Source organism: Dama dama, chromosome 13, assembly GCF_033118175.1.
Source record: "Dama dama isolate Ldn47 chromosome 13, ASM3311817v1, whole genome shotgun sequence".
Taxonomy (NCBI): Eukaryota; Metazoa; Chordata; class Mammalia; order Artiodactyla; family Cervidae; genus Dama; species Dama dama.
The window spans coordinates 15,636,994-15,664,550 of record NC_083693.1 but is presented as its reverse complement, the minus strand read 5'-3'; the positions used below and the strand labels follow the sequence as shown (position 1 = coordinate 15,664,550).

Genomic DNA, 27,557 nt, shown 5'->3' with positions numbered 1-27,557 from the left:
GGTATCAGACAACAATGCATCACCTCCAAGAGGAGCAGACTCATTAACTTTCTTCTCAGTGTCTTAATATTACCATGTCTTAATATTACAAAGAAAGAAAGACCTCTATATTAAAAAACAAAACAAAACAAGATATCAGGCTCTTAGTGTCAGCTGTAACTCTGAACCACCCCCTTGCAAAGCTGCCTGTGTAAGACAGTATGTGTGTGTGCATGTGTGACTCACACTGGGTGCTCTGTGCATGCATGTATGCATATACATGTATATGTGTGTGTGTGGAGTGTAAATACCTGTATCCAATAACAGAAGCCAGATGCTCCTGCCCGAGCCAGCCCTCCCCTCCCGAGGCAGCTTACCTCCATGTTTCTGCAGAAGGTGGCATTGGTGCCAAAGAGGATCTGGCACTGCTCGTTGGCACTGTAGTGCATGCCTGGCAGCTTGTGGGGCAGGCGCACTGCATGCTGGCTCCTGGGGTCTGTGACCAGCAAACAGGTGCTGACTTTCGACCTGAAACAGCCAAGAGGATAGTTGGTTTGCAAAGGTACCTCCCAGGTTTTTGTTCTACTCTGCCAGTAACTAAGCAGCAGTACTCTCCAAGTCATTTATGGGGAGACAACCAAGCACCGGACAAAGGACTACACCTTTGCTCTTTTCCAGATAGCTGAACGCAGATCTTTACTCGGGAGGCCACGAGAGCAGGGCAACAAGAAGTGGCCTGGGCACATCACCCACATAGCACTGTATTTTTCTTGGGGAGTTTGAGTGCTTTCTTGGATGAAAATGCTTTTGAAATAGATTGCTATGATATGTTCTCAGAATGAATCAAGAAAAAATTGGAGTTAGGGTTATTTTGCTTTTAAATAAATAAGCAAACAATCAAGGAGGCAAGCTTATTTCCAATTCTGCAGACTTTCTTAGGGGTGGGGTCTGTCAGGTTCTGGACACTGGCTAGTCCAGGTGCCCTACCTGGCCATGAAAGCTGGCTGGTGGCACACCATGCAAAAGACTTGAGGATTTCAACCAGGACAGAAATGTTCCGAGATGTTGAGAACAGCTCTGACAAACAACTGGGGGGTGGTATGGCTGAGGCTCCTTTAGGAGTTAAATACTTAAATGCTTTTATTTTTCAATTCCTAAAACAAGGCAGATGGTAGGAAAAAGAAAACCCAGCCTCTTGCCAAGATTCTTGAAGAAAAGAGTTGCATGCACGCAATACACACAGGCTGACTATATTAAAACTAACAAGGCCATTTTTAAGCCCTTAGTTTCCCAGCTACAGGAAACATCATAAAAGAAGACCCAGGATGAGGACAGAAGCCAGAATGATCCCTTTGATCCTCCGTCCTGAGTTCACTGAGCACTCCACTGTGTTACAGGACTATAAAGCTCTGTGTATAGCAGAGACTCACTGACCCTTTCCGTCTCCATGGTGGGTACAGATGATGCAGTTAAGTGGTAAAGCAATTGGGGTCTGCCTGTCAAACCTATAAGTTCAGCCCTGAGGTCCTGACACTAAGGGACGCACAAAGTACTTGAGTACAGACTCTATTTGACAAAGGTCTGATATCAGATAGCTAATTCTTCCACTGAAATCTGAGAACGGAGTAAGGCAGACACATTCTGGAAAGAAAGTGGTTCTGAGATAAACCCATCCTAGCCCTACATGTGAGGAAGGTAAAGCAAGCCCTCCTCCCAGCAAATGGACTTCCATCCAGGGAAGCAACATGAGCTTTGGGGAAGCATCCAGTTCTACAGCAGGCAGGGGTGCCACTAGGGTGGTGCCCACTCTTGGTCAAAATAATGAAGAGAAGTGAAATAAAACCTTGACAAGGTATGGTCACTGCATGACATTTCCGTTGACAAAATTTGTGACCAGCAGTGGGTTGGCCAACGTCATACCAGACACATGCCTGGAAGGAAGTCTCTCCAGCTGAACTGGAGGAGATTCACTTCTGCTCCTACTGGCTGATACCCCGACTACTGTGCTATAGGAAGTATTGTAGCACGTTCTACTGTACTGATGGTACAGAACGATTTGAGGACTTACTTGAGGAAGTTCTCGAGGTCATCTCGACTGCAGGAGGACCAGGAGAGGTCGCTGGGGCTCCGGCCTTTCACCCACTCTCCCGACATGATGTGGGACCTGCCAGCGCAGGAGGAGTGGTCATCGTCGTGGTTCATCCCCAAGCTGCCCGAGGGAGAGGGGGAGAGGGCGCTCATTACAGGCTTCGCATCTCCTGGCCCGGACGCCAGCACCCTGTGCCCACCTAGATCACAGCTCAGTCACACACAGTAGCACAGGAGACGCCTGCTTCCCTGCCATTCTCAGAGCAGACTGCGAGTCACGAGCTTAAAGAGAAAGAGTGAGGGTGATGACTCGCTTACTCAGTGAGCGGAAACTAATCGACCATGTAACCAACAGCATTCACCTAACAAATGAATGATAAATGAGTGAACCAATTATATTAAATGCAATATTAGAGTTCTTCTGATGGTTAGACTTGCTTTTCCACACTAACATATCCCAGTGTAATGCTTCAGTATCTCACTGCCTGCAGAGAAGTCACTATGCTAAGGGCTGGTGCCAGCCAAGACTCTGACTTATGAAAACTCATGAACACTCATGGCTTTTGATTCACATCACTATACCTGGGTCCACCAAGATCAGACCTATCTCCTTCCCCACCCAGTTGTACCTGGAAGAAAACAGGATGCTGATATAGATGAGGGAGGCTAACTGTAAAGTAAGCGGAACAATGGTCTCAGTTCAAAAACAGGCTGGCAGTGAGGGGAAGCCGAGGAACAGAACACTGGTGATCAGGTGGCCCACCGTCTGCTGACCCGTGACCTCCAGGCCAGAGAGTGCGTAAGGGTTGCTCACTCTTTGGCAACAGCCCCCTGGAAAACACATACATGCTCCTTCCTTCAAACATATTTAAGAGAGGTTTCTCAAGGGCCAGAAACGGCCTAGAAAGAGAAGATACAGTGGGGCATAATAAGCCATCAAATCAGCCTGGGAGAGGAGACAGACCCAAACAGAGCTGACTACGACAAGAGGTTGTAAACGCGCCTCTGCAGCCTTATTTCTCCCAGTTCTCCTCACATGCCTCCAACCATCTTTCGTCAGTTCTTCTGTGTTCTCACTCCACTCGGTTCTCTCACCACTCAGTGTTCCTGTACAGAGAGGCTACCTTGGCCACCCCCACATGAAACTGGGGAGCTGACCCCGCTCCCATCGCTGGAACAACAGGGCCTGGCACCCGAGCTCCTGCTCCAGGTGAGCAGGGCCCCCTCTGGTCACCCACCAGGTCCGTTCCTATAGTTGAGGGCATGCATACCAAAGGTGAACTGAATTTATACTCGAAGATATTTATAATACTTGTTATTTCAGTCAATACATGTGGTTACATGTTATGTTAACCAGCGTAATATGAGCATGAAAGTAAAGTTTTCATGAAAAGCAATTTAGCTAGAAGCTAAACTAGGCTGCTGCCAAGCTGGGTGTGGGCAAGACAACAGTAAAAGTTGAGGAAAAAATCATAAAAATCTGCCCTTAGACTGTTTCACAAGGGTCTTTCAAGGTCTGCTGAATCTAAAAAAAGAAAAGAAAAGAAAAAAAAGACACTGAACTCAAGCTCATCACACTATAGTTGTGGTTTCTGTGAGGAAGGTGATGGGAAGCCCAGTCAGCTTCCCTCAGAGAAAAGGCTTTCGCTCCCACCACAAAATTGGTGACAAAATGAATGTTTTCATTAGTTAAGTCAAAACAAAATGGCCAAATGTTTAAGCACCTAAGTATGATTTCTTTGCATTTCCCCTCCTGACCCAGTTTTTCGGCTAATGGCTCAGCTGACCAACCACTACCCTGCTATCCTGTCAGACAGGAAGGTTTCTGTGGTGCCGCCTACACATTGGCGCCCCCTTCCCCTCAGTCCAGGCCTCTCCTACCAAACCTCTCCCTGAAACATGACTGCTCCTGGGATTTCCCATGGGCTCTTCCACCCCACCAGGTGCCCTCAGCGCAGCTTTCCATCCCAGCCTGTCCACCCACGACTGACACAGAGCAAGTACTCTATAAATATTTATCAAATGGATTAACTATTTGATGCAGGAGAAAACATCAAAAATTGGAGGATCCACATCCACAGCAGCTGTGCTGGTCTAGGGCAGCGGCCTGCTCAACAAAACAATGAAAACCATCTCTGGGTAGATGCAATCTTGTTTTCCTGCCTCAATGCCAAGAATCCATCCAACTACAGTTAAGTAGAGAGCCTAGAAATTATCAGATACATCTGACCAATAAGGATAATTTTCCAATGGTATTACTCAGGTTTTTACTTTCTTTTTCCTGCTTGTTATCTGTGGCTCAACTGATAAAGAATCTGCCTGCAATGCGGGAGACCTGTGTTCGATCCCTGGGTTGGGAAGATCCCCTGGAGAACGGAAAGACTACCCACTCCAGGATTCTGGCCTGGAGAATTCCATGGACTGTGTAGTCCATGGGGTTGCAAAGAGTCAGACACGACTGAGCAACTTTCACTTCACTTTTCATACCTTTATCTATACACACACACACACACATATATATCCATCTCTTTGTTTCAGGAAAGAGAGGAACTGACTGCAAAAGATATTAAGTCACCTTAAATTTGATTTAGGGTTTGATATGATATCTATAAATAAAACAAGTGATAGAACTTTCAAATGGGTAGATCTGAAAATGTTGATGGCTTCCAGGGAACTCTGGTGTAGAGGTTACAGAAATAGAAGGTCTCATGAAAAAAGTGGCTCCGAATTCCATCACTAAGGACAAAGTGTGAGCACAGAATGCGGAGCAGGTCAAACTGTGTCATTGCCCCCCTGGAGAATCCAATCCCAGGGAGACTCAACCCGGGATCCTAACCCCCCTCCCACATCCCAAGCTGGGACATCCTGAGCGGCCCCCAGACGCTCCTTGCCGTTTGGGAAACCATAGTCGGAAGACAGCCAAGCCCTGGCAGAATGGCTTTGCCACGTATGGAGGAATGTTTCACTTGTGACTTACTTCCAACTTTCTTCCCCGTGGTCAAGCTGCTTGTAAAATCAAAGAGGTTCTTTCGCCCATATGCCAGACTCCACTGGCCAAAGAGCCTGGTCTCTCTGGAGACAAAACTATGTCCACCAAAGCGCTCAGAAAAGCTGACTGTGCTCTTGACACCTGTATGCCCACAGGGCGTTGTGTTAGTGGCTCATGGTGCCAGCCCCCAGAGAGGGACTTCCCTAAGGAATGTTCTGGTCAGCAGCATCAGCGAGGAGTGCCGTTCTCAGGTTTCTGGAGCTTGCCTCGAATACGGATGGTGCTGGATCTGGTTTAAAATGTTCAAATGCTAACTAAGAGCTTCACAAACTCACAGTCTGAGGAACTCGCATTTAGATGGGAGTTTTGAAATTTGAGGTCTACATAAACTACAGTTTAGGCTATTTTTAGTTCAAGTTAAAGATCACTTGACTGAAGAAATTTCATGTTATTTTAGGTTGATGTCTGTGGTAACATTATGTTTAACAGAACATGTAGCATTAAGTACACACAGCAACTTTAACCCTAAGTGACTGAGATGAAGGACACAGATGGGTCTCATGGCACATGTGGTCCAGATTTATCAAACATAATGACTTCATGGCCTTGAGTAGACTTTATCTTAAGACAAAAGAACACGGTGCTTCCAAATCTGCTTCAGGAAATCCAATATATACCATGTGGGAATTCTGAAAGGCAACGCACCCCCCTTGCTAGCTTCACTGAAATCCTGGAAGGCGCAGGACATACTAGGTGTTCTGGGGCTGGTACCCGTGCCATTGTGGAAACTTCAGTTTTACCTGGTTCAGAGCCTGTCCTGTGGACGCTTGGGTGTTTTGATGTCAGGTTTGTGACCTGGGCTGCATCCCTTTATAGTACTCTAGGCTGGGTTTGTGAAATAAGTGCTTGGGCGGAATGAAAGACCCCAAAAAGGTTCCCATGAAGGCAGTCTCTCCAGGGAAGGGGTTGAGGCTGGCTTGAGTCCTGCTTCAACTGTACCCAGGGAACACTGCCTGCTGGTCCCTTTTCAATAAATGTTTACTATTTGAAATAACAGGAAAGGCCCACAGCAGTTTCCAGGAGATCATTACTGTTGATTAATAAAATAATAATAAACACCTCCAACATTACTCTAGAAGGGAAATTCTTTACTACCACTACCTATGTGCCAAGAACCAGACTACCCTCAACCTAAAGCTACTCAGAAGTAGCTTTTACCTTCAAGGATTAAAAGTCACCAGGGGTACCAGGCTGCACTCATTTATACAGGTTGAACAATAGGGTTGATTGTCATGATCATCAATAACCCCATTTATAGGGAACACAGCATCCATATTCTCTCACCTCAGAGAAGTTGTTTTTATTTTTATATAGGAAACTGAGCTCATCAACTTGCAGGGACTCAGGAACACTGCAACTACTTGAGTAGACCTAGGGCCTCCACCCTAGGTCCCCAGAATACAAATAAGCCCCAAACATCATGGAGTTCTGAATCACTAATGGATAAAGAATAACCGAAATAATGTTAGTGTTAAGTGCATTTTGCTAAAAAGGATAACAGCATAGTAGGTGAAAATGGATAACGAACATCAGGGCATACAGTACATATCTCTCTTAGATAACCAGAGTACAGAAATCAAAAAGCACTCATGTTCTTGGGTTTACATAGATGGGATTTTGATGTCAGTTATGTGAGTCATGTCTGACTTTCCCTCAAAGTAGTCTTGCCTAGGATTTGCATGTGTGAGTATATAAACATATACATATACCTACACACACAAGATCCATTTCAAATGGGCTTTAAACTTTTAATTCAAGTAACTGGGATGAAAGAAAAAGAGAAAGACGAAGGAAACAAAGCGCAGGCGATTCTATCCCCTACTCGGGTTAATGAGTGTGCATGTGTGTGTACAAGTGCAAGCATGCATGTGACCACGCGCCCTTGGGAGGACAGAAGAGAGTCGGCCATCTGCCCTTCTCTCAGGGTCTGGAGGCCTCTGTGAGAACAGCATCACTCTGAGGGTGACTCTGACGCTTCACGAAACAAATTTTTCACCCAACAAGGGCACAAGGTGTGGAGTCTTGATGCATGAAGTTCAAATTTTGTTTGATGCTCAGAGAAACAGCTGTCACTTCCAACAGTGTTGGGGAGACTGGGGTGATGAACTTTAGACAGGCTGTGTCTGGTGTCTTGACGTGGCGCTTCCAAAGTGATTTTCAAAGATAATTCTGATGAACTATTTTCACCTTTCATCCTTATTTTAGAACCTAACTGCACAACATGCAGCAACACAGGGCTATTATTTTATCCGAGTGCTTTTAATTTACATCACCACTATGTCTCTACAGCCTCCGGATAGAACAGGGAAAGGAGTGACCATGTCATTTCCCTCCTTCTTGATGAGCACCTTTTGGGGCTACACAACTGGAGTCATCTGCTTGAGGTCACACGCCAGGTTAATCTCAAAACCACTGCTCTGGGCCCCGTGAACAACAGCAGACACCATGCCTCTCAAGGCCGAGGCTTCCCCTGTTCAAACTCCTTTTCTCCCCATGTGCCCGCCCCGACTCTGCTTGAACATCTACATTCATGCTCTGATTTTCTAATAGTTTTGATGAAAATACATAAATAGTCAAAGAGGATGGTATGAAACCCCCCTTTTCACATATAACTGGAGTGCTGTATTTGAAAGGGCCTGGCTTGGTGTCAGACTGACCTGGGTGAAAATTCCAGCTCTGCCTTGAGAGTCTGCATCCTGGTCTATGACTGAATAGGGCTCATGGTACTTAATGTCATTCATTTATTATTCAACAAATAGGCTCAAATGCTATGACTAGACACTGTGCCAGGGGCTGGTGCAGGCCAGGCCCCTGCATCCATGGAGTTTACATTCTGAAGAAATGGAGATGAGGGTGATACAGGCCAGCAGACACTAAAGAGCCTGGCGAGCAGTGGGCTCTGCAGGACAGGAGGGTCTTGCTGCTTCTAAGCACATGCCCGAGTGAAGGAAGGCTGGCTGCACCCAAGCTGCAAACTCAGGTGCCCTCAGAGAGCTCCGAGTTAAGGAGGGAGCTGAGAGAGGCCACAAACAAGGGGAGGGAGGATCATGGCCAACAGAACAGTATCTTCCCAATCCTATGCCTTTAAATTCCATTTCTCTTCTGCAACAAGCTAACTGAATAGAACCGCCTGCTCTAGCCAGTGTGGCCCAGGCACTCAGAGAATGGGACCCCTGGACAGAGGCTTCACAGAAGTCATAGCAGCCCAACTGTTCTTGGCAGGTGGTCAACCCATCCAGATGGCTGGGAGGACAGTCACGGTCCACACCACGCACTGCCTTCAGAGGAAGAGGCTGCTGGCGATGGCCTGTGGCATAGCCCCCAGTCCTCGTCTCCCAGCAGCGGGCCATACTCCTGTTCAGCTACCAGTGCATCCAGCAGCTGGGGCTGGTGAAGACTTGAGGGACACAGGCCCTGGGGCTGCGGCTGGGTCCTCTCAGCAAGAAGCTGTCTTGGCCCAAACAGCTCCTTCTGGCTCACCAGCCCCTAGACAAACATGGTTGGGACAGTGAGACGGTCGCGTCCTCCTCTGCTCCACTGGCTCCCAGAGCAGGCTGGGCCCATGGCAGGGCTCAATTAATAGCTGTGCAATGATACAGGCATAAGCACCTAGGTTGACACAGCAGCTTACCAGCACATAGAGCACAGGCTACCCTTGACGCCCCCTCCCCCACAGTCTCATTGGCATGAGGGGAGGGCCCCCAGTGTGAACACACGAAAAACCAGCAGCACCTCCTCGGGGGGCTCCTGGCCTCTACCCGTGACACCTCCACTGCTCAGAGCATTCCAACAGCCCATCCAGCGCCAATGAATGCAAATGTCTGTGTTGTCACTTTCATAGACTTGAAGTCAAATGACATTTGCGAATTTTATGGAAAAAAAAAAAAATCCATACAGCCAAGTTGGTTTCTGACCTGGGAAAATATTCTATAGACGTGTGGAGGGGGTGTCTGAAGCTATTTCCAGGTAGAAATTCCAAAGAAGTTTAGAATGATGGCTACACTGACAAAATAAGGATACAGCCTCCTAAGGTGAGTGACTATTTCACAGGAGACAATACTGATTCAGATGAAAAGGGTACAGAGTATAAAGAAAAAATTGCCTCTATGAAGGCATAAGAAATAAGTCAATTCTCCTTCTCTCCTTTCTTTAGTCTTTTTGGAGAACTTTACTCTTCCATATGATTTTGGTTTATCAAGTTTCATAAGAAGTCCTTTTAGTTTGGGATTCATCCAGCCTGGCATCTTGCATGATATAATCTGCATAGAAATTAAATAAGCAGGGTGACAATACACAGCCTTGTCTCACTCCTTTCCCAATTGTGAAGTAGTCAGTGGTTCCATGCCCCGTTCTAACTGCTGTTTCTTGCCCCACATACAGGTTTCTCAGGAGACAGGTAAAGTGGTCTGGTACTTCCACCTCTTTAAGACTTTTCCACAGTCTATTGTGATCCACATGGTCAAAGACTTCACTGCAGTCAATGAAGCAGAGAATGTTTTTCTGGAACTCCATGCTTTCTCCACGACCCAACGAATGTCGGCAATTTGATCTCTGGTTCATCTTTGAAACCCAGCTTGTACATCTGGAATTTCTCAGTTCATGTACTGCTGAAGCCTAGCCTGAAGGACTTTTGAGCATATTTTCAAGCATATGTTGCTGTTCATTTGCTCAGTTGTGTTAGACTCTTTACAACCCCATGGCCTGCAGCACGCCAGGCTTCCCTGTCCTCCACTATCTCCTGGAGTTTGCTCAAATTCATGTCCATTGAGTCGGTGATGCCATCCAACCATCTCATCCTCTGTCACAGGTAGATAATACCTGCCCTCAATTTTTCCCAACATCAGGGTCTTTTCTAGTGAGTCACCTCTTTGCATCAGGTGTCCAAAATATTGGAGCTTCAGCTTCAGCAACAGTCCTTCCAATCAATCAGGGTTGATTTCCTTTAAGATTGACTAGTTTCATCTCCTTGCTGTTCAAGGGACTCTCAGGAGTCTTCTCTAACACCACAGTTTGAAAAAATCACTCTTTGACACTCAGCCTCCTTTATAGTCCAACTCTTAAATCCATACATGGCTGCTTGAAAAGCCATAGCTTTGACCATAAGGACCTTTGTTGCCATGTTTTAATACACTGTCTAGGTTTGTCAAAGCTTTTCTTCCAAGGAGCAAGTGTCCTTGAATTTCATGGCTGCAGTTACTGTCCTAAGCAACTTTGGAGCCCAAGAAAATAAAGTTCTGTCACTGCCTTCATTTTTTCCCCATCTATTTGCCATGAAGTGATGGGATTGGATGCCATGATCTTAGTTTTTGAATGCTGAGTTTTAAGCCAGCTACTTCACTCTCCTCTTTCACCTTCATCAAGAGGCGCTTTAGTTCCTCTTGCTTTCTGCCATTAGGGTAGTGAGATTATTGCTAATTCTCCCATCAGTCTTGATTCCAGCTTGTGCTTCATCCAGCCTGGCATTTTGCATGATGTACTATGTACAGAAGTTAAATAAACAGGGTGAAAATATATAGCCTGATGTACTCCTTTCCCAATTTTGAACCAATCCACTGTTCCATGTCCAGTTCTAACTGTTGCTTCTTGACCTGCATACAGGTTTCTCAGGAGGCAGGTCAGGTGGTCTGGTATTCACATATCTTGAAGAATTTTCCACAGTCTGTTGTGATTCACACAGTCAAAGGCTTTAGCATAGTCAAAGAAGCAGCCGTAGATGTTTTTCTGGAATACCCTTGCTTTTGCTGTGATCCAACAGGTGTTGGCAATTTAATCTCTGGTTCCTTTGCCTTTTCAAAATCCAGCTTGAACATCTGGGAGTTCTCAGTTCATGCATCGCTGAAGCCTAACTTGGAGAATTTTGAGTGTTACCTTGCTAGCATGTGATATGAGAGCAATTGTGTGGTAATTTGAGCATCCTTTCCCATTGCCCTTCTTTGGGGTTGAAACAAAAACTGACCTTTTCCAGTCCTGTGGCCACTGCTGAGTTTTCCAAATTTGTTAGCATATTAAGTGCAGCACTTTAACAGCATCATCTTCTAGGATTTGAAATAGCTCAGCTGAAATTCCATCACCTCCACTAGCTTTGTTTGTAGTAAAGCTTCCTAAGGCCCACTTGATTTCACATTCCAGAATGTCTGGCTCTAGGTGAGTGACCACACCATTGTGGTTATCTGGGTCATTAAGACCTTTTTTGTATAGTTCTTCTGTGTATTCTTGCCACCTCTTCTTAATATCTTCTGCTTCTGTTAGGTCCATACCATTTCTGTCCTTTATTGTGTCCATCTTTGCATGAAATGTTCCCTTGGTATCTCTAATTTTCTTGAAGAGATCTCTAGTCTTTCCCATTCTGTTGTTTTCCTCTATTTCTTTGCAATGTTCACTTAAGAAGGCTTTCTTATTTCTCTTTGGTATTCTTTGGAACTCTGCATTCAGATGGGTATATCTTTTTCTCCTTTGTCTTTCGCTTCTCTTCTTTGCCCAGTTATTTGTGAGGCCTCCTCAGATAATCATTTTGCTTTGTTGCATTTCTTTTTCTTGGGGATAGTTTTGGTTACCGTCTCCTATGCAGTGTTGCAAACCTACATCAACAGTTCTTCTGGCACTGTGTCTATCAGATCTAACTCCTTGAATCTATTTGCTAGCACATGAAATGAGTGCAATGGAACAGTAGTTTGGCCATTCTTTGGCATTGCCCTTCATTGGGATTGGAATGAAAATTGACCTTTTCCAGTCCTGTGGCCACTGCTGAGTTTTCCAAATTTGCTGACATATCAAGTGTACAAACTGGAATCAAGATTTCTGGGAGATTTACCAACAAACTCAGATATGCGGATGATACTACACTGCCACTACAGTTTCAGAAAGTGAAGAGGAACTAAAGAGCCTCTTGATGAAGGTGAAAGAGGAGAGTGAAAAAGCTGGCTTGAAATTCAACGTTAAAAAAACTAAGATCATGGCATCTAGTCCCATCACTTCATGGCAAATAGAAGGGGAAATAGTAGAAACAGCGATAGATTTTATTGGGTGGGGGCTCCAAAATCACTACAGATGGTGACTGCAGCCATGAAATTAAAAGATACTTGCTCCTTGGGAGGAAAGCTGTGGCAAACCTAGACAGTGTATTACAAAGCAGAGATATCACTTCGCTAGTAAAGGTACACAAAGTTAAAGCTATGGTTTTTCCAGTAGATGTGAGAGTTGGACCATAAAGAAGGCTGAGCGCTGAAGAATAGATGCTTTCAAACTGTGCTGCTGTAGAAGACTCTTGAGAATCCCTCGGACAGCATGGAGATCAAACCAGTCAATCCTAAAGGAAATCAACCCTAAATATTCATTGGAAGGACTGTTGCTGAAGCTAAAGCGCCCATACTTTGGCCACCTGATGTGAAGAGCCAGCTCACTGAAAAAGATCCTGATGCTGGGAAAGATTGAAGGCACAAGGCAAAGGGAGCGGTGGGGGATGAGATGGTTGGATGGCGTCACCGACTCAGTGGACACGAATTTGCGCAAACTCCAGGAGACAGTGGAGGACAGAGGAGCTTCTGTAAGAGGTCGCAAAGAGCCAGACATGACTTAGCAACTGAACAATAACAATGATGTTTTAGTTTAGAATTGTACTGATTACTTTGGAGAGAAATAGCACCACTGTAGTTTTGAATCTTGCCATCCAGGGACATGCGGGCACCTTTTCATTTTTTCAGGCTTTCTTGAATGCCCTTTGGAAAAGTTTTATAGTTTGTATCATCATGGTCTTCCTTTTTTCTTTTTGTTATCAGCATCATTCCTGGGTATTCCACATCTTTGGTTGAAGTTGTGAGCAAGGTCTGCTTTTTATTCTTCCACAACTGATGACTGCTTATGTATAAGAAAACCATGGATAACTGTATGTCTTGTGACTTGCAATCCGATGAATACTCACTGCTTCAAACAGTTTGTCAGATGATTCCCTTACAAAATGTACTTAGCTACTACATTTTGTAGTTAACCACTACTGCTTTGCTTCTTCCCTTTCAAGCTTTATACCTCATTTCTTACCTTATGAATTTTGATGGACTTCCAAACAATGCAAAAAGTTAGAACATGGGGACCTTTATCCTAGTCCAAAAACTAATGGAAATACTACTAATATTCACACATCGGATACATCAGTTATAGACTGCTTACAGGTAGGTAAACTTGGTCAGCTTAAGGGCACTTTCTTCTAAATAATCATTTTCAGAGGCCTTCCTTCTACTATCTCAAAGTAAACACTAAAGACAGTCTAACACAGTAGACAGAGTGATGCTCCAAAAAGACAGAGGCCATGGTTGATATTAAAGACCTGCTCCAGTTATTTGGGGGAGCTGAGGCAAAGTTCCTAACTCAATAGGACTGTTTTCCTAGCTTGGAAGTGAGGGGCTTGAACCAGGGATTCAAGGGGTTTTCCAGTTCAAAATGGAATAATTTTGTGATTCTTGATCTAGAAGACTAAGCACAATGTAAGGCAGAGCTGCTACTCTTTTTTTCCAGTAAGAGCTGGGTGGGCCCTATTGTATACCGGCACTTTCAGGGACACAGCACCAAGGGGCACACACAGCCCTGCCTGCTGGAAACCCACACTCTGGCAGGGATCACAGACAAGTCTGCAAGAACTGTGATGATGCGGCAGTCCCTGTGTGACTATCCAGTATGGCAGCCACTGGCCACATGTGGCCTAGGAACGTTAGGAATGTCCTAGTATGGCTGGAGAACTGAAACTCTGATTTTATTAAATTTTCATTGAGATAAACTTGAAGGCCCACTTGTGGCTAACTGCTACCACACTGAACTGTACAGGCAGAGACAAGAATCCACTTCAGTGACCCTGAGTACCACCATCGTGCCAGGAGCTGCCAATGTCATCACTTTGGTGCAAGAGTATATGCAGGCCCACAAAGTACTTACAGGCTTATAGATATTGAGAGAAATAAGACAACCCAATGACACTACTGGAGAAGACTCAGTGCCAGGTGCAGACATCAGAAGCTGAAAGTCATGGGGATTTAGAGAAGGGAGCCATGCTGACTCACACTGACTCTTTGTATGACTTCATGCCTATTTTTCCTCTAAAATGGCTGTGCTGATGGTGCCATTTGTGCTAAGCCCTCAAATCGCAGAACTGTGATGTGATGGATTAGAAGAGAAGAACCTAGAGGTCTACAAAGGCTTTACAGAACACCCAGGATAATGAAGGACTATCAGTCTAAATTGCTTTAGACCACAATGTCTGAAAAGAGGGATTCTCTAAATGACCTCCCACAGAGTCCTCTTATGTGCAATTAAATCTGGGACATTCTCAGTTGCAAATGAATTTTGTCAAGAATGGATAAGATCACAAGCCTTCACCCACTAATTGAAAAAGTGAACAGTGGATTGTAACAGGGCAAAACAAAGGAGGTTATTTCTAATGCTAAACAGTTCTTCGAGGCTCTCCTTAGCTTCTTAAAGAAAGATAATTTATTGAAGAAACTATTTTTATTTCAGAAGAAGACTTCACAGAAACACTACGCTCTTCTCAAATCAACCACTGACATGATGAATGTCATCCTGGCCCCACATCCCTGGTGTGGCCTGCTCTGGGCCTGGAGTGCAGAAAGGGCCCAGGAAAGGGCCCACGTGACCTGCTGAAGGTGAGAGTGCTGTGAAACCCATGAAGATGCTACAGCAGCAGCAGTCAGCCTCAGCTTCCCTCCCAAATTGCATGATGGTTCACTGGTATCCCTTCAGTTCAGTTCAGTTCAGCTGCTCAGCTGTGTCTGACTCTTTGTGACCCCATGAACCACAGCGCACCAGGCCTCCCTGTCCATCACCAACTCCCGGAGTTTACTCAAACTCATGTCCATCGAGTCAGTGATGCCACCCAACCAACTCATCCTCTGCTGTCCCCTTCTCCTCCTGCCCTCAATCTTTCCCAGCATCAGGGTCTTTTCCAATGAGTCAGCTCTTCGCATCATGTGGCCAAAGTATTGGAGTTTCAGCTATAACATCAGTCCTTCCAATGAACACCTAGGACTGATCTCCTTCAGGATGGACTGGTTGGATCTCCTTGCAGTCCAAGGGACTCTCAAGAGTCTTCTGCAACACCACAGTTCAAAAGCATCAATTCTTCAGTGCTCAGCTTTCTTCACAGTCCAATTCTCACATCCATACATGACCACTGGAAAAACCATAGCCTTGACTAGACGGACCTTTGTTGGCAAAGTAATGTCTCTGCTTTTTAATATGCTGCCTAGGTTGGTCATAACTTTTCTTCCAGGGAGTAAGTGTCTTTTAATTTCATGGCTGCAGTCACCCCTAGTCTCCTTCAAGTCTGCAGTGGGCCTTCCCTTAGGCCTGGCTGCACTAGACGGAGGCCAGTGTGGAGCATGGGGCAGGTTCCGAGGACTCAGGTCTGAGCCTGGGGCTCCACTCGCCCCTCCTGGTCTGCCAATGGCATCCCGCAGGGCTGGGGGGACCAACTCTGAATTTTGGTTTCAGGGCGGCTCTCTGGCTTGCCAAGTAAGAACACAGCAAGGGAGCTGAAGAGTACAAAGCGTGTGTGCTCCCAAGGTACACATGCAGTGTGCTCCCAAGGTCCTATCCAAGAAAGTCTGCCTAAACAGAGGGCTGGCACTTATTTTTTGAAGGAAACTGGGAGATGGGGTGAGAGTCAGAAGAATATGCCTTCTGCTTCTTAACCTACAGTGTAATTTGTCAAAAGGCGCTGTGGGCACCAGACTGAACAGGGCAGGAAACAGAAAGATGGCTGAAAGGTCCCAAAGAAGTAAGTCTCGGACCTATCTTTACAGAAATGTTTTCTTTTTACTGAGTTTCATGTGGTCTATAGATAGCTCTAACTTGGACTTCCATTAAAAGAGCCCCATGACACCAATGTTAAATGGACAAAAACCAAAAAAAAATAAAACAAAATAAAATAAAAGAAGTAAGTCTCGGTTATCCCCCACCTCCGGATGTCAAGACAGAACTTTCTGTGCATTGCAGACAGGAGAACGCTGTGTAAACAGGGAGGGATTTCTCAGTTTCAGGGCCATCTACAGTCCCCATGAGTCCTCTGTACTGCCCCCTGTGGAATGCTTCAGAAGGTCAAGGTTGAAGCCCCTGGGCCTCTGGAGCCCACACAGCAGAGCACTACAGTGAGGCGGAGAAGGGCCCCTGCCATGTCCTGGGGCCCTGGGTTAGCTGTCTACAGTGGAGACAGCTACATCAACAGTGCATTTCGCTCAGGAACTGCTAACAAACGTACAGTACAGTGGTAGTTCAAGAATTTTGCAAAGGAGACGAGAGCCTTGAAGATGAGGAATGCAGTGGCCAGCCGCTGGAAGGTGACAGTGACCAAATGAGAGGATCATGGAAGTTGATCCTCTTACAACTACACGAGAAGTTGCTGAAGAACTCAGTGTCGGCCACCTTAGGGTCGTTCAGCATTTGAAGCAAATTGGAAAGGTGAAAAAGCTTGGTAAGTGGGTGCCTCAGGAGCTGACTGCAAATCAAAAAAATTGTCATTTTGAAGTGTCATCTTCTCTTATTCTAAACAACAAACCATTTCTTGACTAGATGTGACGTATGACGAAAAGTGGATTTTATACAACAACCAGCAGTGACCAGTTCAGTATTTGAACTGAGAAGAAGCTCCAAAGCACTTTCTAAAGTTAAACTTGCACCCAAAAAAGGTCATGATCACTGTTTAATGCTCAGCTGCCCATCTAACCCAGTACAACTTTCTGAATTCTGGTGAAACTACTACATCTGAGAAGTGTACTCAGCGGATCGATGAGATGCGCCAAAAACTGCAATGCCTACAGCTGACATTGATCAACAACAAGGGCCTAATTCTTCATGACAATGTCCAACTGCATGTCGCACAACCAATGCTTCAAAAGTTGAATGAATTGGGCTACAAAGTTTTGCCTCTTCTGCCATATTCACCTGACCCTTGCTAACAGACTACCATTTCTTCAAGCATCTCGACAACTTTTTGCAGGGAAAATGCTTTCACAACCAGCAGCAGGCAGAAAATGCTTTCCAAGAGTTCATCAAAACCCAAAGCACAGATTTTTATGCTACGGGAATAAACAAACTTATGTCTCGTTGGCAAAAATGTGTTGATTTTAATGGCTCCTATTTTGATTAATAAAGTTATGTTGGAGACTAGTTGTAATGATTTTGAATTTATGGTCCAAAACCACAATTACTTTTTCACCAACCTAATAGCATTATTCCTACCCTCCCACCTCCCATCTATACCTGAGGCTCAGAGGGTGAGAGTAGGAGAGGAAGACAGACGTACCCAGGTCCCTGAGATGCTGGTAGGTGCAGTGAGGTCTGGGAATAATGCCTGGAGTGTGGGGCCAGGGTTGGGAACCCTGAAGTGCTCTATGATATTCACCCTGCCTCTCTTTTTTGGTATTGAAAAAATTTGCACATTAAAAACAAATTGCCAGGGAATTGATGCTCAGGATATTAATTCCTTTTCCAGTGGAGACTCAGACTCTAAAGAACCATAGGAGTTTAACCACTTGAAGGGCTCTTGAAGCCCCCTCTGTCTGTGTCTATGTGGAATCTGGAGCCCAGAGAGAGGGGACCACCCAATACTTCACAGCCAGTTGCAACAAGTCTTCCCAGAACCAAGGGTCTCCCTTGTTCTGGTCTGAAATCAGATTTCTGGTCCACCTCACCAGTTCTGCCTTTGTCCAACCCAGCCACCCTGTGAATACGGACTGGGCCAGAGTCTAGGGGCTTAAACTGGGAATCATTCAAAGATCATCTACAGACTTCAGGATGAAATTTGGTTTGGTTGTGGAAAACCTCATAGTTAGCCTTCAAAATAACCATCTTTTAAAAGTACTAACTTAAAAGAAATGCTCTAAATTCATTGGTTTTATATAGACCTTCCTCCACCTTCCCCCCACCCCCTTCCCCGCCCCAAAGAAAGGGAAGGACAGTGAGTGTTTGTTTCCTTTTTAACAGTTGATATCCCTTAACTAGACAACTTTCTTTTCAGTCCCACCTAGACTTAGCAACTTTGACTGCTTAGAAGTGCAGATGTAATAAGCTTTCCACTAACAAACAATAACAACTGCCTGATCTCTCAGCGAGGGATTTTCTTAGCCAACAGGAGGAGCCCTGGTGTGGAGTAGCTAAAACAAGTGTCTGGCAGAAATTCAAAGAGAGAAAGGAGTATAAACGGAAACCTGAGCCCCCCTCCCCCAGAGTAGCTCCCTAGGCCCCCTTTCACTCCCCTACCCCCGGACTTGGAGGCAATCTCTGTCCCCAGTTCCTCCAGGGGCTGGTGTTTTAATGGGTGTTGGAAAGCAGCCCCCAGCACTTTCTACCCCTTCAAAGGTGGTGCCGGGAGAGGATTAGCTGACTGCGGGGGGGACCTGCTGCTGAGAGAACCTGCAGCTTCTCAAAGTTCAAAGGCCTCTCAGGGACATCAAAGGGCACAGGATGCCCCAGACAGAAGACCAGAGAAGGACAGCCTGCTTCCTGCCCCTAATGACCCTCACTCCCTTCCTTTCCTGAAACCACACATCAAGCAGGGGCTTTATGGCCTCATTACTAGGACCAGCCTTTTCCTCTCTGACTGGGGTAGGGTGGGGTGCGGGGTTGGGGTGTGCACTCCACCCCACCTCCCAGCTGTGAAATGCACGCCACGGGGTCAGCAGGCCTGAGCGGGTGCTGCCCTCAGTGACCCGGGCTCCAGACCCTCTATCCCAGGGCCTTTGCCTGCCCACTACCTCGGAGTGGACACCCCTTCCCACCCTCCCTGCGGGCCAAAATCCTCCCCTTCCCGTAAGGCCCAGATTGCAGGTCACCTTCTCAGCAGCCTCGGCCCTTCCCAGCAAAGAGGGACCCCTCTTAAGGTCATGGCCTTTCTTTCAAGGCGTCCTTGGGGGTAGAATTTGCCATTTTTTACACCTCAACAGCTCAGAGCCTTCCCGCAGACAGGCCCAGCACTAGCCACACAGAAGGTGTTGATGAGTATCCGTAAACTGATTGAACTGCCTGCACCAAAGCCGATCAGCTGGGCAGTATCTAGGACTTCCTCTTGAAAGGATTCACTCCATGGCTACAGTCTCTCTGCCTGTCATGCAGGGAGCAGGTTGAGCTGGGAGCCTCATGGCAGAACCCCGGGAGCTCTCCTCTGAGCAGTGGTCTCACAAGCAAGCAGCACCCCCCTCCATCAAAACAAAAGGGGCTCTGTCATCCCTCCCTTGACCTGAAGCATGTTATGTCCTGCCTAAACGACACACTAAAGAGACAGGACAGAATTTCAAAGGCAAATTCTAGAATCTTAAAAACAGGAGGGATGTCACTCAGTTCCTGTAAATCACTGGTTCTCATCCTGTAAATTTCCTGGAGAAGAAACCCCGAGGCCTGGCTCTCACCACCAGAGGTTCTCATTTCATTGGTACAAGGCATGACCCCAAGCATCTGGATGTTTGAAAGCTCCCAGGTGATTCTAAAGTCCATTAAAGCCTGAGAACTGCTGCTATAGTGTTGACCACTGGTTCTTGGACTTCAGCACCAGCTAGAGACCCCCAGTGCACCATGAAAACCCAGACAGCTGGGCTCTGCCCCAGAGTTTCGGACTTGGTCAGTCTAAGGGGTGGGGGTCAAGGGTGGGATGACAATTCACCTTTCGATTAAGTTCCCTAGAAATGCTAAAGCTGCCGGTCCAAGGACCACACCTGAGAGCCGCTGCTGATGGTCGTCCTAGTAACCGTCCCACCTTGACTACGGATGAGAGCTTCCTGGGAAACTTTGAACATAATTCCTGGAGACCACAGCACACCAGGTAAATCAGGATTTCTAGGGGAGAGGCCAGACACTTGTATTGCATAGGGGCTCCCAGGAGTGTGTAATGTAGCTCCTGGGCTAAGACAGTACCTCTAGAAACAGGCCACCCTCAGCGGGAGCCAGTGGCCAGCTCTTCCAAGCTGCGACGGGCCTTCATGCACACACGATCTGGCCTGCCTTCTGAGTACTGACCGAGCCCCTCCCTTCACGACGTGCCACAGTTCAAGTATTTGAGCTCACATTTTTGTCCCCCTCTGTTTTTCTTTCCTTCTGCCCACAAATTTCAGGGAGAAGTCCAAGTTCAGAACAAATGGCAGGAGTTCTCATCATGTTTTCAGCCAAGCAAAAGATTAGGACAATTACATCCCAGTTAGTCAAAGTCAAAGTCCTGACACTGTTCTTTATTTCTGCCCAGATTCCCAATTTAGGGGCGAGACCAGGGAGCACACTAGTGTCTGTAGCTTCTGGACACAGACAAAGTACATGACCCAAATGTTTCATCTGCAAATCCTAAGGAGCAAATTTCAGGCACAGTAATCACCCTGTTGCTAAATTATTAAACGGTAGTTTATGTGGCTCTCTGAAGTATCCTGGGAACTGAATATACAGACTCACGGGTCTCTAACCCAAGGGTTTGCTCTTCAAATTTCTAAGTTGAAACATTGAGACTTTGGGGGTTTTGTCACTACTGTTTCTTTTTCCTTTTTTTTTTTTCAGGCCTTACTTAAGCAATACTTTTTATCTTAAAAAAATCTTCACTTCCCCTGGTATAAATTATAGCTTCTTGCAATAATCACTACTGCTTAACTGGCATTCAATTTACAGGATAAAAATATATTCTTTTGGCCGTCTAAATGACTGTGTACACAACTTGTCCTCAAACCCACTCTGAATTTTGGCTCAGAGCAACCATCATGTTAAGAGGATGGAATGTGGTTTCAAGTAATGCCAGAAGTATTGCATAAGCGATAATTGATATTTTTACTAGCGGCGACTTTGTAGTTGATAATGGGTTATTAAAACAGGAAAAGAGGCCCTCCCCACAGGATCCCATCTGAAATGTACAAGGAAGAGGTGTTCCAGACAAAATGCTTCTCAGTGTCAATAAAGGGTGGTTCCAGCAGGCCCTCATCTTCCAGAATGTGTGGCCCCTGGCAGAAAGCAGCAGGGAAGAACACCTTGAGCTCCAGGGTCTCCTCGGCCTCAACCAGGGAGCTATGACCCCTCCCCATGGCCCCCCCACCCCGCGTCCCCCGCCACCCTGACCACAGGCGACCCGGCTCTGGTGGGTGGGACTCTGCTGCGTTTTGGAGTAAAAGAGGAGCCAGAAATAGCAAGGGTACCAAGTGCCCCGTCATCCTATTCCTTTTAAAAAATAATCCTGATCCTGGCCTTTATTTAAATGTCTGCTTTCAGCCTGTGTTTACAGAAGAGATTAGTGTCCCATCTGGCCGCCCTGACAGACAGCCTAGCTGGTCTGAGCCGTGCGCTGTCAAAGGTGCAGCTGGCTGCATCACTTGGGCCGCACCCACCACCAAGGCGTGTCCTCCAGGGGGGACTCAGGGTGACCTCAGTGAACGGAAGGCAGCAGAGGGCTCACGTATGACAAACACCGCAGGCTGAGCCCTCCTCCACCTGGAGATCTTCAGGAGAATGCTCACTCTTTAGGAAAAGGAACCAATACTCTAATTCCTCACACAGGACCCTGAGGCCAGGGTCGTAGCGGACCTGCAGGGGTCGGGAGCACCGGGCTCGATGGGGACTCAAGACCTCAGGGTCACCTCCTCTTTGGGTCACTTTTGCCCCCTGAGCTCAGCCGGTGAGACCACCGGCTCCCTCTGAGAGCTTTCCACCTTATGTCGGCACGATTCTACCCCCCACTCCACCCCAGAGGAGGGCAAGACTTCACATGCTTGCTTCTCTTCTTCACCCTCCAGCCCAAACACGGACTCATTCTTGTCAAAGTCACAGGCATATAAATATTTTTCTCAGCCAAAGAGTTTCTTTTTAGAGTGCTAGAATGAAGACAGCAGGAGCGGAGGGGGGGGGGGGGGGTGGAGAGAGCGAGCGCTGAAGGCAGAGGAAACGGGGACAGGCTGGCCTACTGTGCTAAGCGTTCCTGCAACAAGGCTGTACTGTCCTTCAACGGGACGACAGGACCGAGCCCGGACAACAGCCTGCCCTGAGACTCCTCTTCCAGGCCCTGCTGCCTGGGCCTGAGGTCAAACAAAGGCAAACAGACCCACGGAGGTGTGGCCTTGCTCTGCTTCCACACTGTCATTTCTTTCTGCGTAACCCTAAACGTCTGTGACTGTCACATGCACGGGGGCTTCCTCGGAGCTGTATCTGCCAGTTTCCTAGGAGCCAGTCAGGTCCCTAGGGCCAACGGACCATGCTCTCTTGCTTCCCATTTCCTCCACTTCATCAGCCACGTTCCCCTAGGGCACCATCGCCCATCAGCACAGATGCATCCAAACCACAAAGGACCCTCTTCAGGTGGGAGGAAGACAAATGTGAAAACGGAACGACTACAAGGAGCAAAGGTTTCCCAAGGCCCACTCATCCCGACCTGTTTCTGAAAAATGGGAGAGAGCTCTTGAGAAGCGTGCACACACCCAAGTCATGTCACCATCCCCCCCAAACCCCCTGCCTTTTCTCCCTCATTACAGGGAAGACTCATGGAGAGGGCACCAAAGCAGAACCCACTCAGGCTTCTTTTCAAAGTGAGGTGAGTGTGCTAAGGATGGGGAAGCTCTGCCTTTTCTGTGCTTCCAGACTCATCAGCCAGGAACTGGTCCCTGAAGGGGAAGGAGAGCTGATGCTGGCAGTGCATAAACTACAGTGGTCATTATCAATGGTGAAATGAGATGATGGATGCAAAGCGCCTCGAACAGTGCCCAGCCAGGGGGCAAGCACTGTTCCTGCAGCTGTGCCAATGATGACCAGGATCATTGCTCATGGGAGGGAAGACAGGTCCTCAAACTTGGCTGTGTGTTCAAGTCATCTAAGAAAGTTTAGAAAATTTTGGATGTCTGGATCCCACCAGCAGAAACCCTGATTCTATTGCTATGAGGTGTGGCCTAGATACCTGCATTTCCAGAAGACCTTCAAGGCATTCTCTCTCTTATTTTAAACTTTTAATTTAGAAATAACTACAGATGTATAGGAGTTGAAAAGAAAATACAGAGGTGGGGTTCTGCACCTCCACACATTCCCCAATGGTAACGTCTTGCATAATAACTACAGTGCAGAATCAAAATCAGGGAGTGAACATTGATGCAACCTGTAGTGCTTCTTCAGATCTCATATACACACTCTCAGTGTGTAGTTCTAGGCAATTTCTTCACACACGCTGCTACCTATAAGCCATAATCACAGCACAATCAGGAAGTCATGGCATCACCAATAGACTACCCTTCCATGGCCACCCTCCACCCCACCCCTTAAACCCTGACCACCACGAATCTGTCCCCTATCTCTATGTTCTTCCTGGTGGCTCAGACGGTAAACAATCTGCCTGCAAGGCAGGAGAGTCAGGTTTAATCTCTTGGTTGGGAGGATCCCCTGGAGAAGAAAATGGCAACCCACTCCAATATTCTTGCCTGGAGAATTCCATGGACAGAGGTACAGTCCTGCTGCTGCTGCTAAGTCACTTCAGTCGTGTCCGACTCTGTGCGACCCCATAGACAGAAGCCCACCAGGCTTCGCTGTCCCTGGGATTCTCCAGGCAAGAACACTGGAGTGGGTTGCCATTTCCTTCTCCAATGCATGAAAGTGAAAAGGGAAAGGGAAATCGCTCAGTCGTGTCCAACTCTTTGTGACCCCATGGACTGCAGCCTACCAGGCTCCTCTATCCATGAGATTTTCCAGGCAAGAGTACTGGAGTGGGGTGCCATTGCCTTCTCTGGAGGTACAGTCCAGGAGGTCACAAAGAGTCAGACACGACTAACCCTTTTCATCTCTACGTTACACCATGAATGTTATATAAATGGAGTCAGGCAGTATGCATCATTTTAGGACTGGCTTTTTTCCACTCAGTATCATTCCCGTGGCTGTGTTCATAACCTGTTCATTTTTTCTACTGCAGAATACTATTCCATGGTATGGATGTATCAGCTTGCCTAACTATTCACCCACTGAAAGATATCTGGGTAATTTCAAGCTTTTGGCTGTTACAACCAAAAGCTGCTATAAACATTCATGTACAAGTTTCTATGTAAAAATAAGTTTTTATTTCTCTTGGATAAATGCCCAGGAGTACAACCACTGGGTCTTAGTTTTAAAAGGAACTGCCAGATCATTTTCCAGAGCGGCCATACCACTTTACTTCCCCACCAGCAATACATGAGCGACTTGGTTCCTCTGCAGCTGGGTCAGTGTTTGGCTGGACTGCCAGCCGTCTGGTGAGTAAACCCTCGATACCTGAAAACAGTGCTGTCTGGGCTCCTGTTCATTAACTGTGGCGACATCTGTGGGGCGGAAGGCACTCCCATCGGTCGCCTGGTATCACCAGGCCACCCTCTGCCAGGAGGGGTATGGGAATGGGAAGCTGCTGGGCTGGGGCTCCTTGAGCCACTGGGATGAGGACGAGGAGGCACAGGCCTTGGCTGCTGCCTGCTGTGCGCTGGCTGAGGGGCTGGAGCTGGGCTTCACCATGCAGCGACCAGCAGCTCAGCCAGCCCAACACATCCTGTGTATGGAAGGGGGTCTCCTTGGCCTCTGCCTTCCCAGCCCATCACGCAAGGAGGAGGCTGTTCTTGGGTTTTATGTTTGTATCTGTTGATGGCTCCAGGCCACAGACCTCTAGGTCCCAAGTCCAGACACATGGGAGGTAAAAAGAAAGCCTTGGCACTCAGCATGCCATCGCTTCTCAGGTCCTCAGGATCCCAGCCAATCTGCCCTCTTCTTCCCAGCTTTCATAGCCCTTTTATTATTGTCTGTTGAATAATTCTCAAGGTATATTTGGTTGCATTTAAAGGAGAGGAGCAGGGAAAAGCTGAGTTTACACCAGCTCAGGCCAGGACCGGAGCCAGCACTGGCTCCTTGAATCCTCCAAATCATGCTATGGAGGAGGGAAAGTCAGTGTGCCCATTATACAGATGAGGAAGTTGGGGGCATAGGAAGATTAACTGAATCAACCTGTGGCAAAGCTGCCTTCAGGATTTTCTCCCTGAAAACCTGAATTAAAGCTGCAGGTCTGGGCTACACACTTGGGCAGAACCTCGGACACCTGCGTCCTAGGGCACAGCATGGGCCCTGCCTTTCCCTTGCGCCGCTTGACAGCCACTGGCTGCACAGATGCCAAGGTACCTGTTCTCAGTCAGAGCTCCTCCCTCCCTGGACTGTTACCACCTTCTCTCCGTGACCTCTAGACCAGGCCTGCCTGACCCCCGTCACAGTGGCTTCCCGTGGGAGGCTCTGCACCCTGCCCGTTGTGTCCCTGGCTCACCGCCCTCAGCCCCCCCATGCATCCCCCCTCCTCTGGCTACTATGCAATCCCTTCCCTCAAGGCCCATTCCCACCCTCCTGCCTCTACTCTGAGGACCCTAAATGTGGCCCTTTTATGGGGCTGACTGTCCTGCACGTCATACGCCACAATAAATAGCCTGCTACGTACAATCCTACTTCCAAACGCAGCATCACTTTATATTATGATAATCCTGGTTCTATCACCTACAAGCTCCAGGGCTGGTGTGTTTCAGTTTCCTCACCTGTAGAACGGAGAGAATGACAGTACTTACGCCACAGGGTGGTGGGGAGGACTGAATGAACTAATGACTGTAAGACACTGAAAACCAGCCTGTATAATAAACCCGTGAGAGGGACTACTTTTCAACACGGGTGTATCTCTGCTGCCAGTTCTGCCTTAGGGTCTGGACACTACCAAGATCCTGGCCTAGTTTGTCCTTTATGTTGTGTGGGGGTCAGGATCAACAAGGGGAGGGTTTGATATGAGCTCAGAGATCAGCTCAACTCTCCTCATCCTCCAAGAATCTCTCCTTCAACCCCCAGGCTGCAAGGAACCAGCTCTGTGCAAATTCTCCATGTCTTGAGCATGCTGGTTTTACTCTGCTATCGGGGGCTGTGCAGAGACCGCTTGTGCCTGGCAGCCTCTAATGAGCCCCCAACTACTTGTGGCCCCCAGCCCTACTCTTCAACACAGAGACACTCAGCTCCTCCAGCTGTTTCCTTCATCATCCCCTTCCCTTTCACATGGGCATAATCCTGCCTCCTGTGGTCCCTTTTAAAACAGGCTTCCCAATACTGAATGCAAGACTCTGATGTCACTTAACCTCTGAAGGGCAGAGCAGAGCCAGCACTGCCTTCTTCATTTCTGGAGATGAGGCGCCTGCTAACAGGGCCTAAGAATGCATCTGTTTTAATGAGTATGCAGCTAACCATGAAAGTGAAAGTGAAATCGCTCAGTTGTGTCCGACTCTTTGTGACCCCATGGACTGTAGCCTATGAGGTTCCTCCATCCATGGAATTTTTCATGAGAGAGTACTGGAGTGGGTTGCCATTTCCTTCTCGAGGGGATCTTCCCGACCCAGGGATCGAACCTGGGTCTCCCTCATTGTACGCAGATGCTTTTACCGTCTGAGCCAGCAGGGAAGCTCACCAGCTCACCATAACCCCTTACATACAGGAAATGTTTCATCTCTTGTGCCAATCTTACTCTACAGGCTGCTGCAGAGTTAGAGAGGATTATGAGTTGGAACGTAGTGGAAAAGGGTCCTGGGATCAATTAGTAATGCCTGTCAATGGAGTACAATGCGGAAGTAAAGACACACGTGTTTACTGGCAGGGACTGAAATCTTTTTACACATGCTGCCATTAAGCCATGTTTCCACCATCCTGTGCATTACATCTGCTTCATCTGGGGCTTAACTCATATTAAATACCATCTGGAAAGCTGCAAGGCATATGGTTAGTGCACAGATTTCAACACTGACAAAGGGCTTGAAACCTGACTCTGCCACTTACCGGTGGACTGTCCCTGGATCTCTCTATAAAATGCAAATAATAATATCAGAGGATTGGAAGTGAAAATGAAATGCAATCATGAATTGCAGCATTTGGCCCAGTTTTCTAGGTGGTCAAGAACTTCATATGTTCTGAATGTTTGCACACCATTCTCCCTTCCGTCTTTGTGCCATCTCAGTGTCTGATGGGCATGCATCCTCTCTCTACATGCATGCAGCTCATGATGGAAATGTTAAATCAGTGAGCCCCAGGGCAGCCAGAAGCCTCTCTCCCAGGTAGATATTTCTCTTCTAAAAACCATGCTTTGGTTCAAGTTCAAGTTATAAGTTCATTTAACTGCAGCAGTATCCAGCCCATGGTTCCACATATTTCCCATCATGAGTGTCAAGAGTTTTGCAGAAACCTGGGCGAAATTTACATTTTATGTTCTCTGCTTCCACATGATCTGTTGGGGATGACTTGTCTGGAGGTTCTCGGCTTACTTCTAGGATTGCCTCTTTTAAACGTGAGCACTCACAAATGACGTTTGATGAGTCATTCTGGAATCTTTCTTCCAAACAATATTAATATCCCCAGTCTAAAATGTATGCCATTTGTCTCATTCCCCTCTTGCATGACAGCATTTACCTATTTTAGTCTT

At 47.0% G+C, this 27,557-nt stretch overlaps 1 protein-coding gene across 1 annotated transcript in view; it reads right to left on the bottom strand.

Moving 5' to 3' along the window:
* Nucleotides 1-27,557, bottom strand: part of ADAMTS17 (ADAM metallopeptidase with thrombospondin type 1 motif 17) — a 392,337-nt gene that overhangs the window by 181,025 nt on the left and 183,755 nt on the right. The window contains exons 9-10 of the mRNA XM_061159720.1: nt 2,048-2,188; nt 357-507 (exon numbers count right to left, since the gene is read on the bottom strand). Coding sequence (XP_061015703.1) covers nt 357-507; nt 2,048-2,188 — 292 coding nt within the window. The remainder of the gene's footprint in view (nt 1-356; nt 508-2,047; nt 2,189-27,557) is intronic.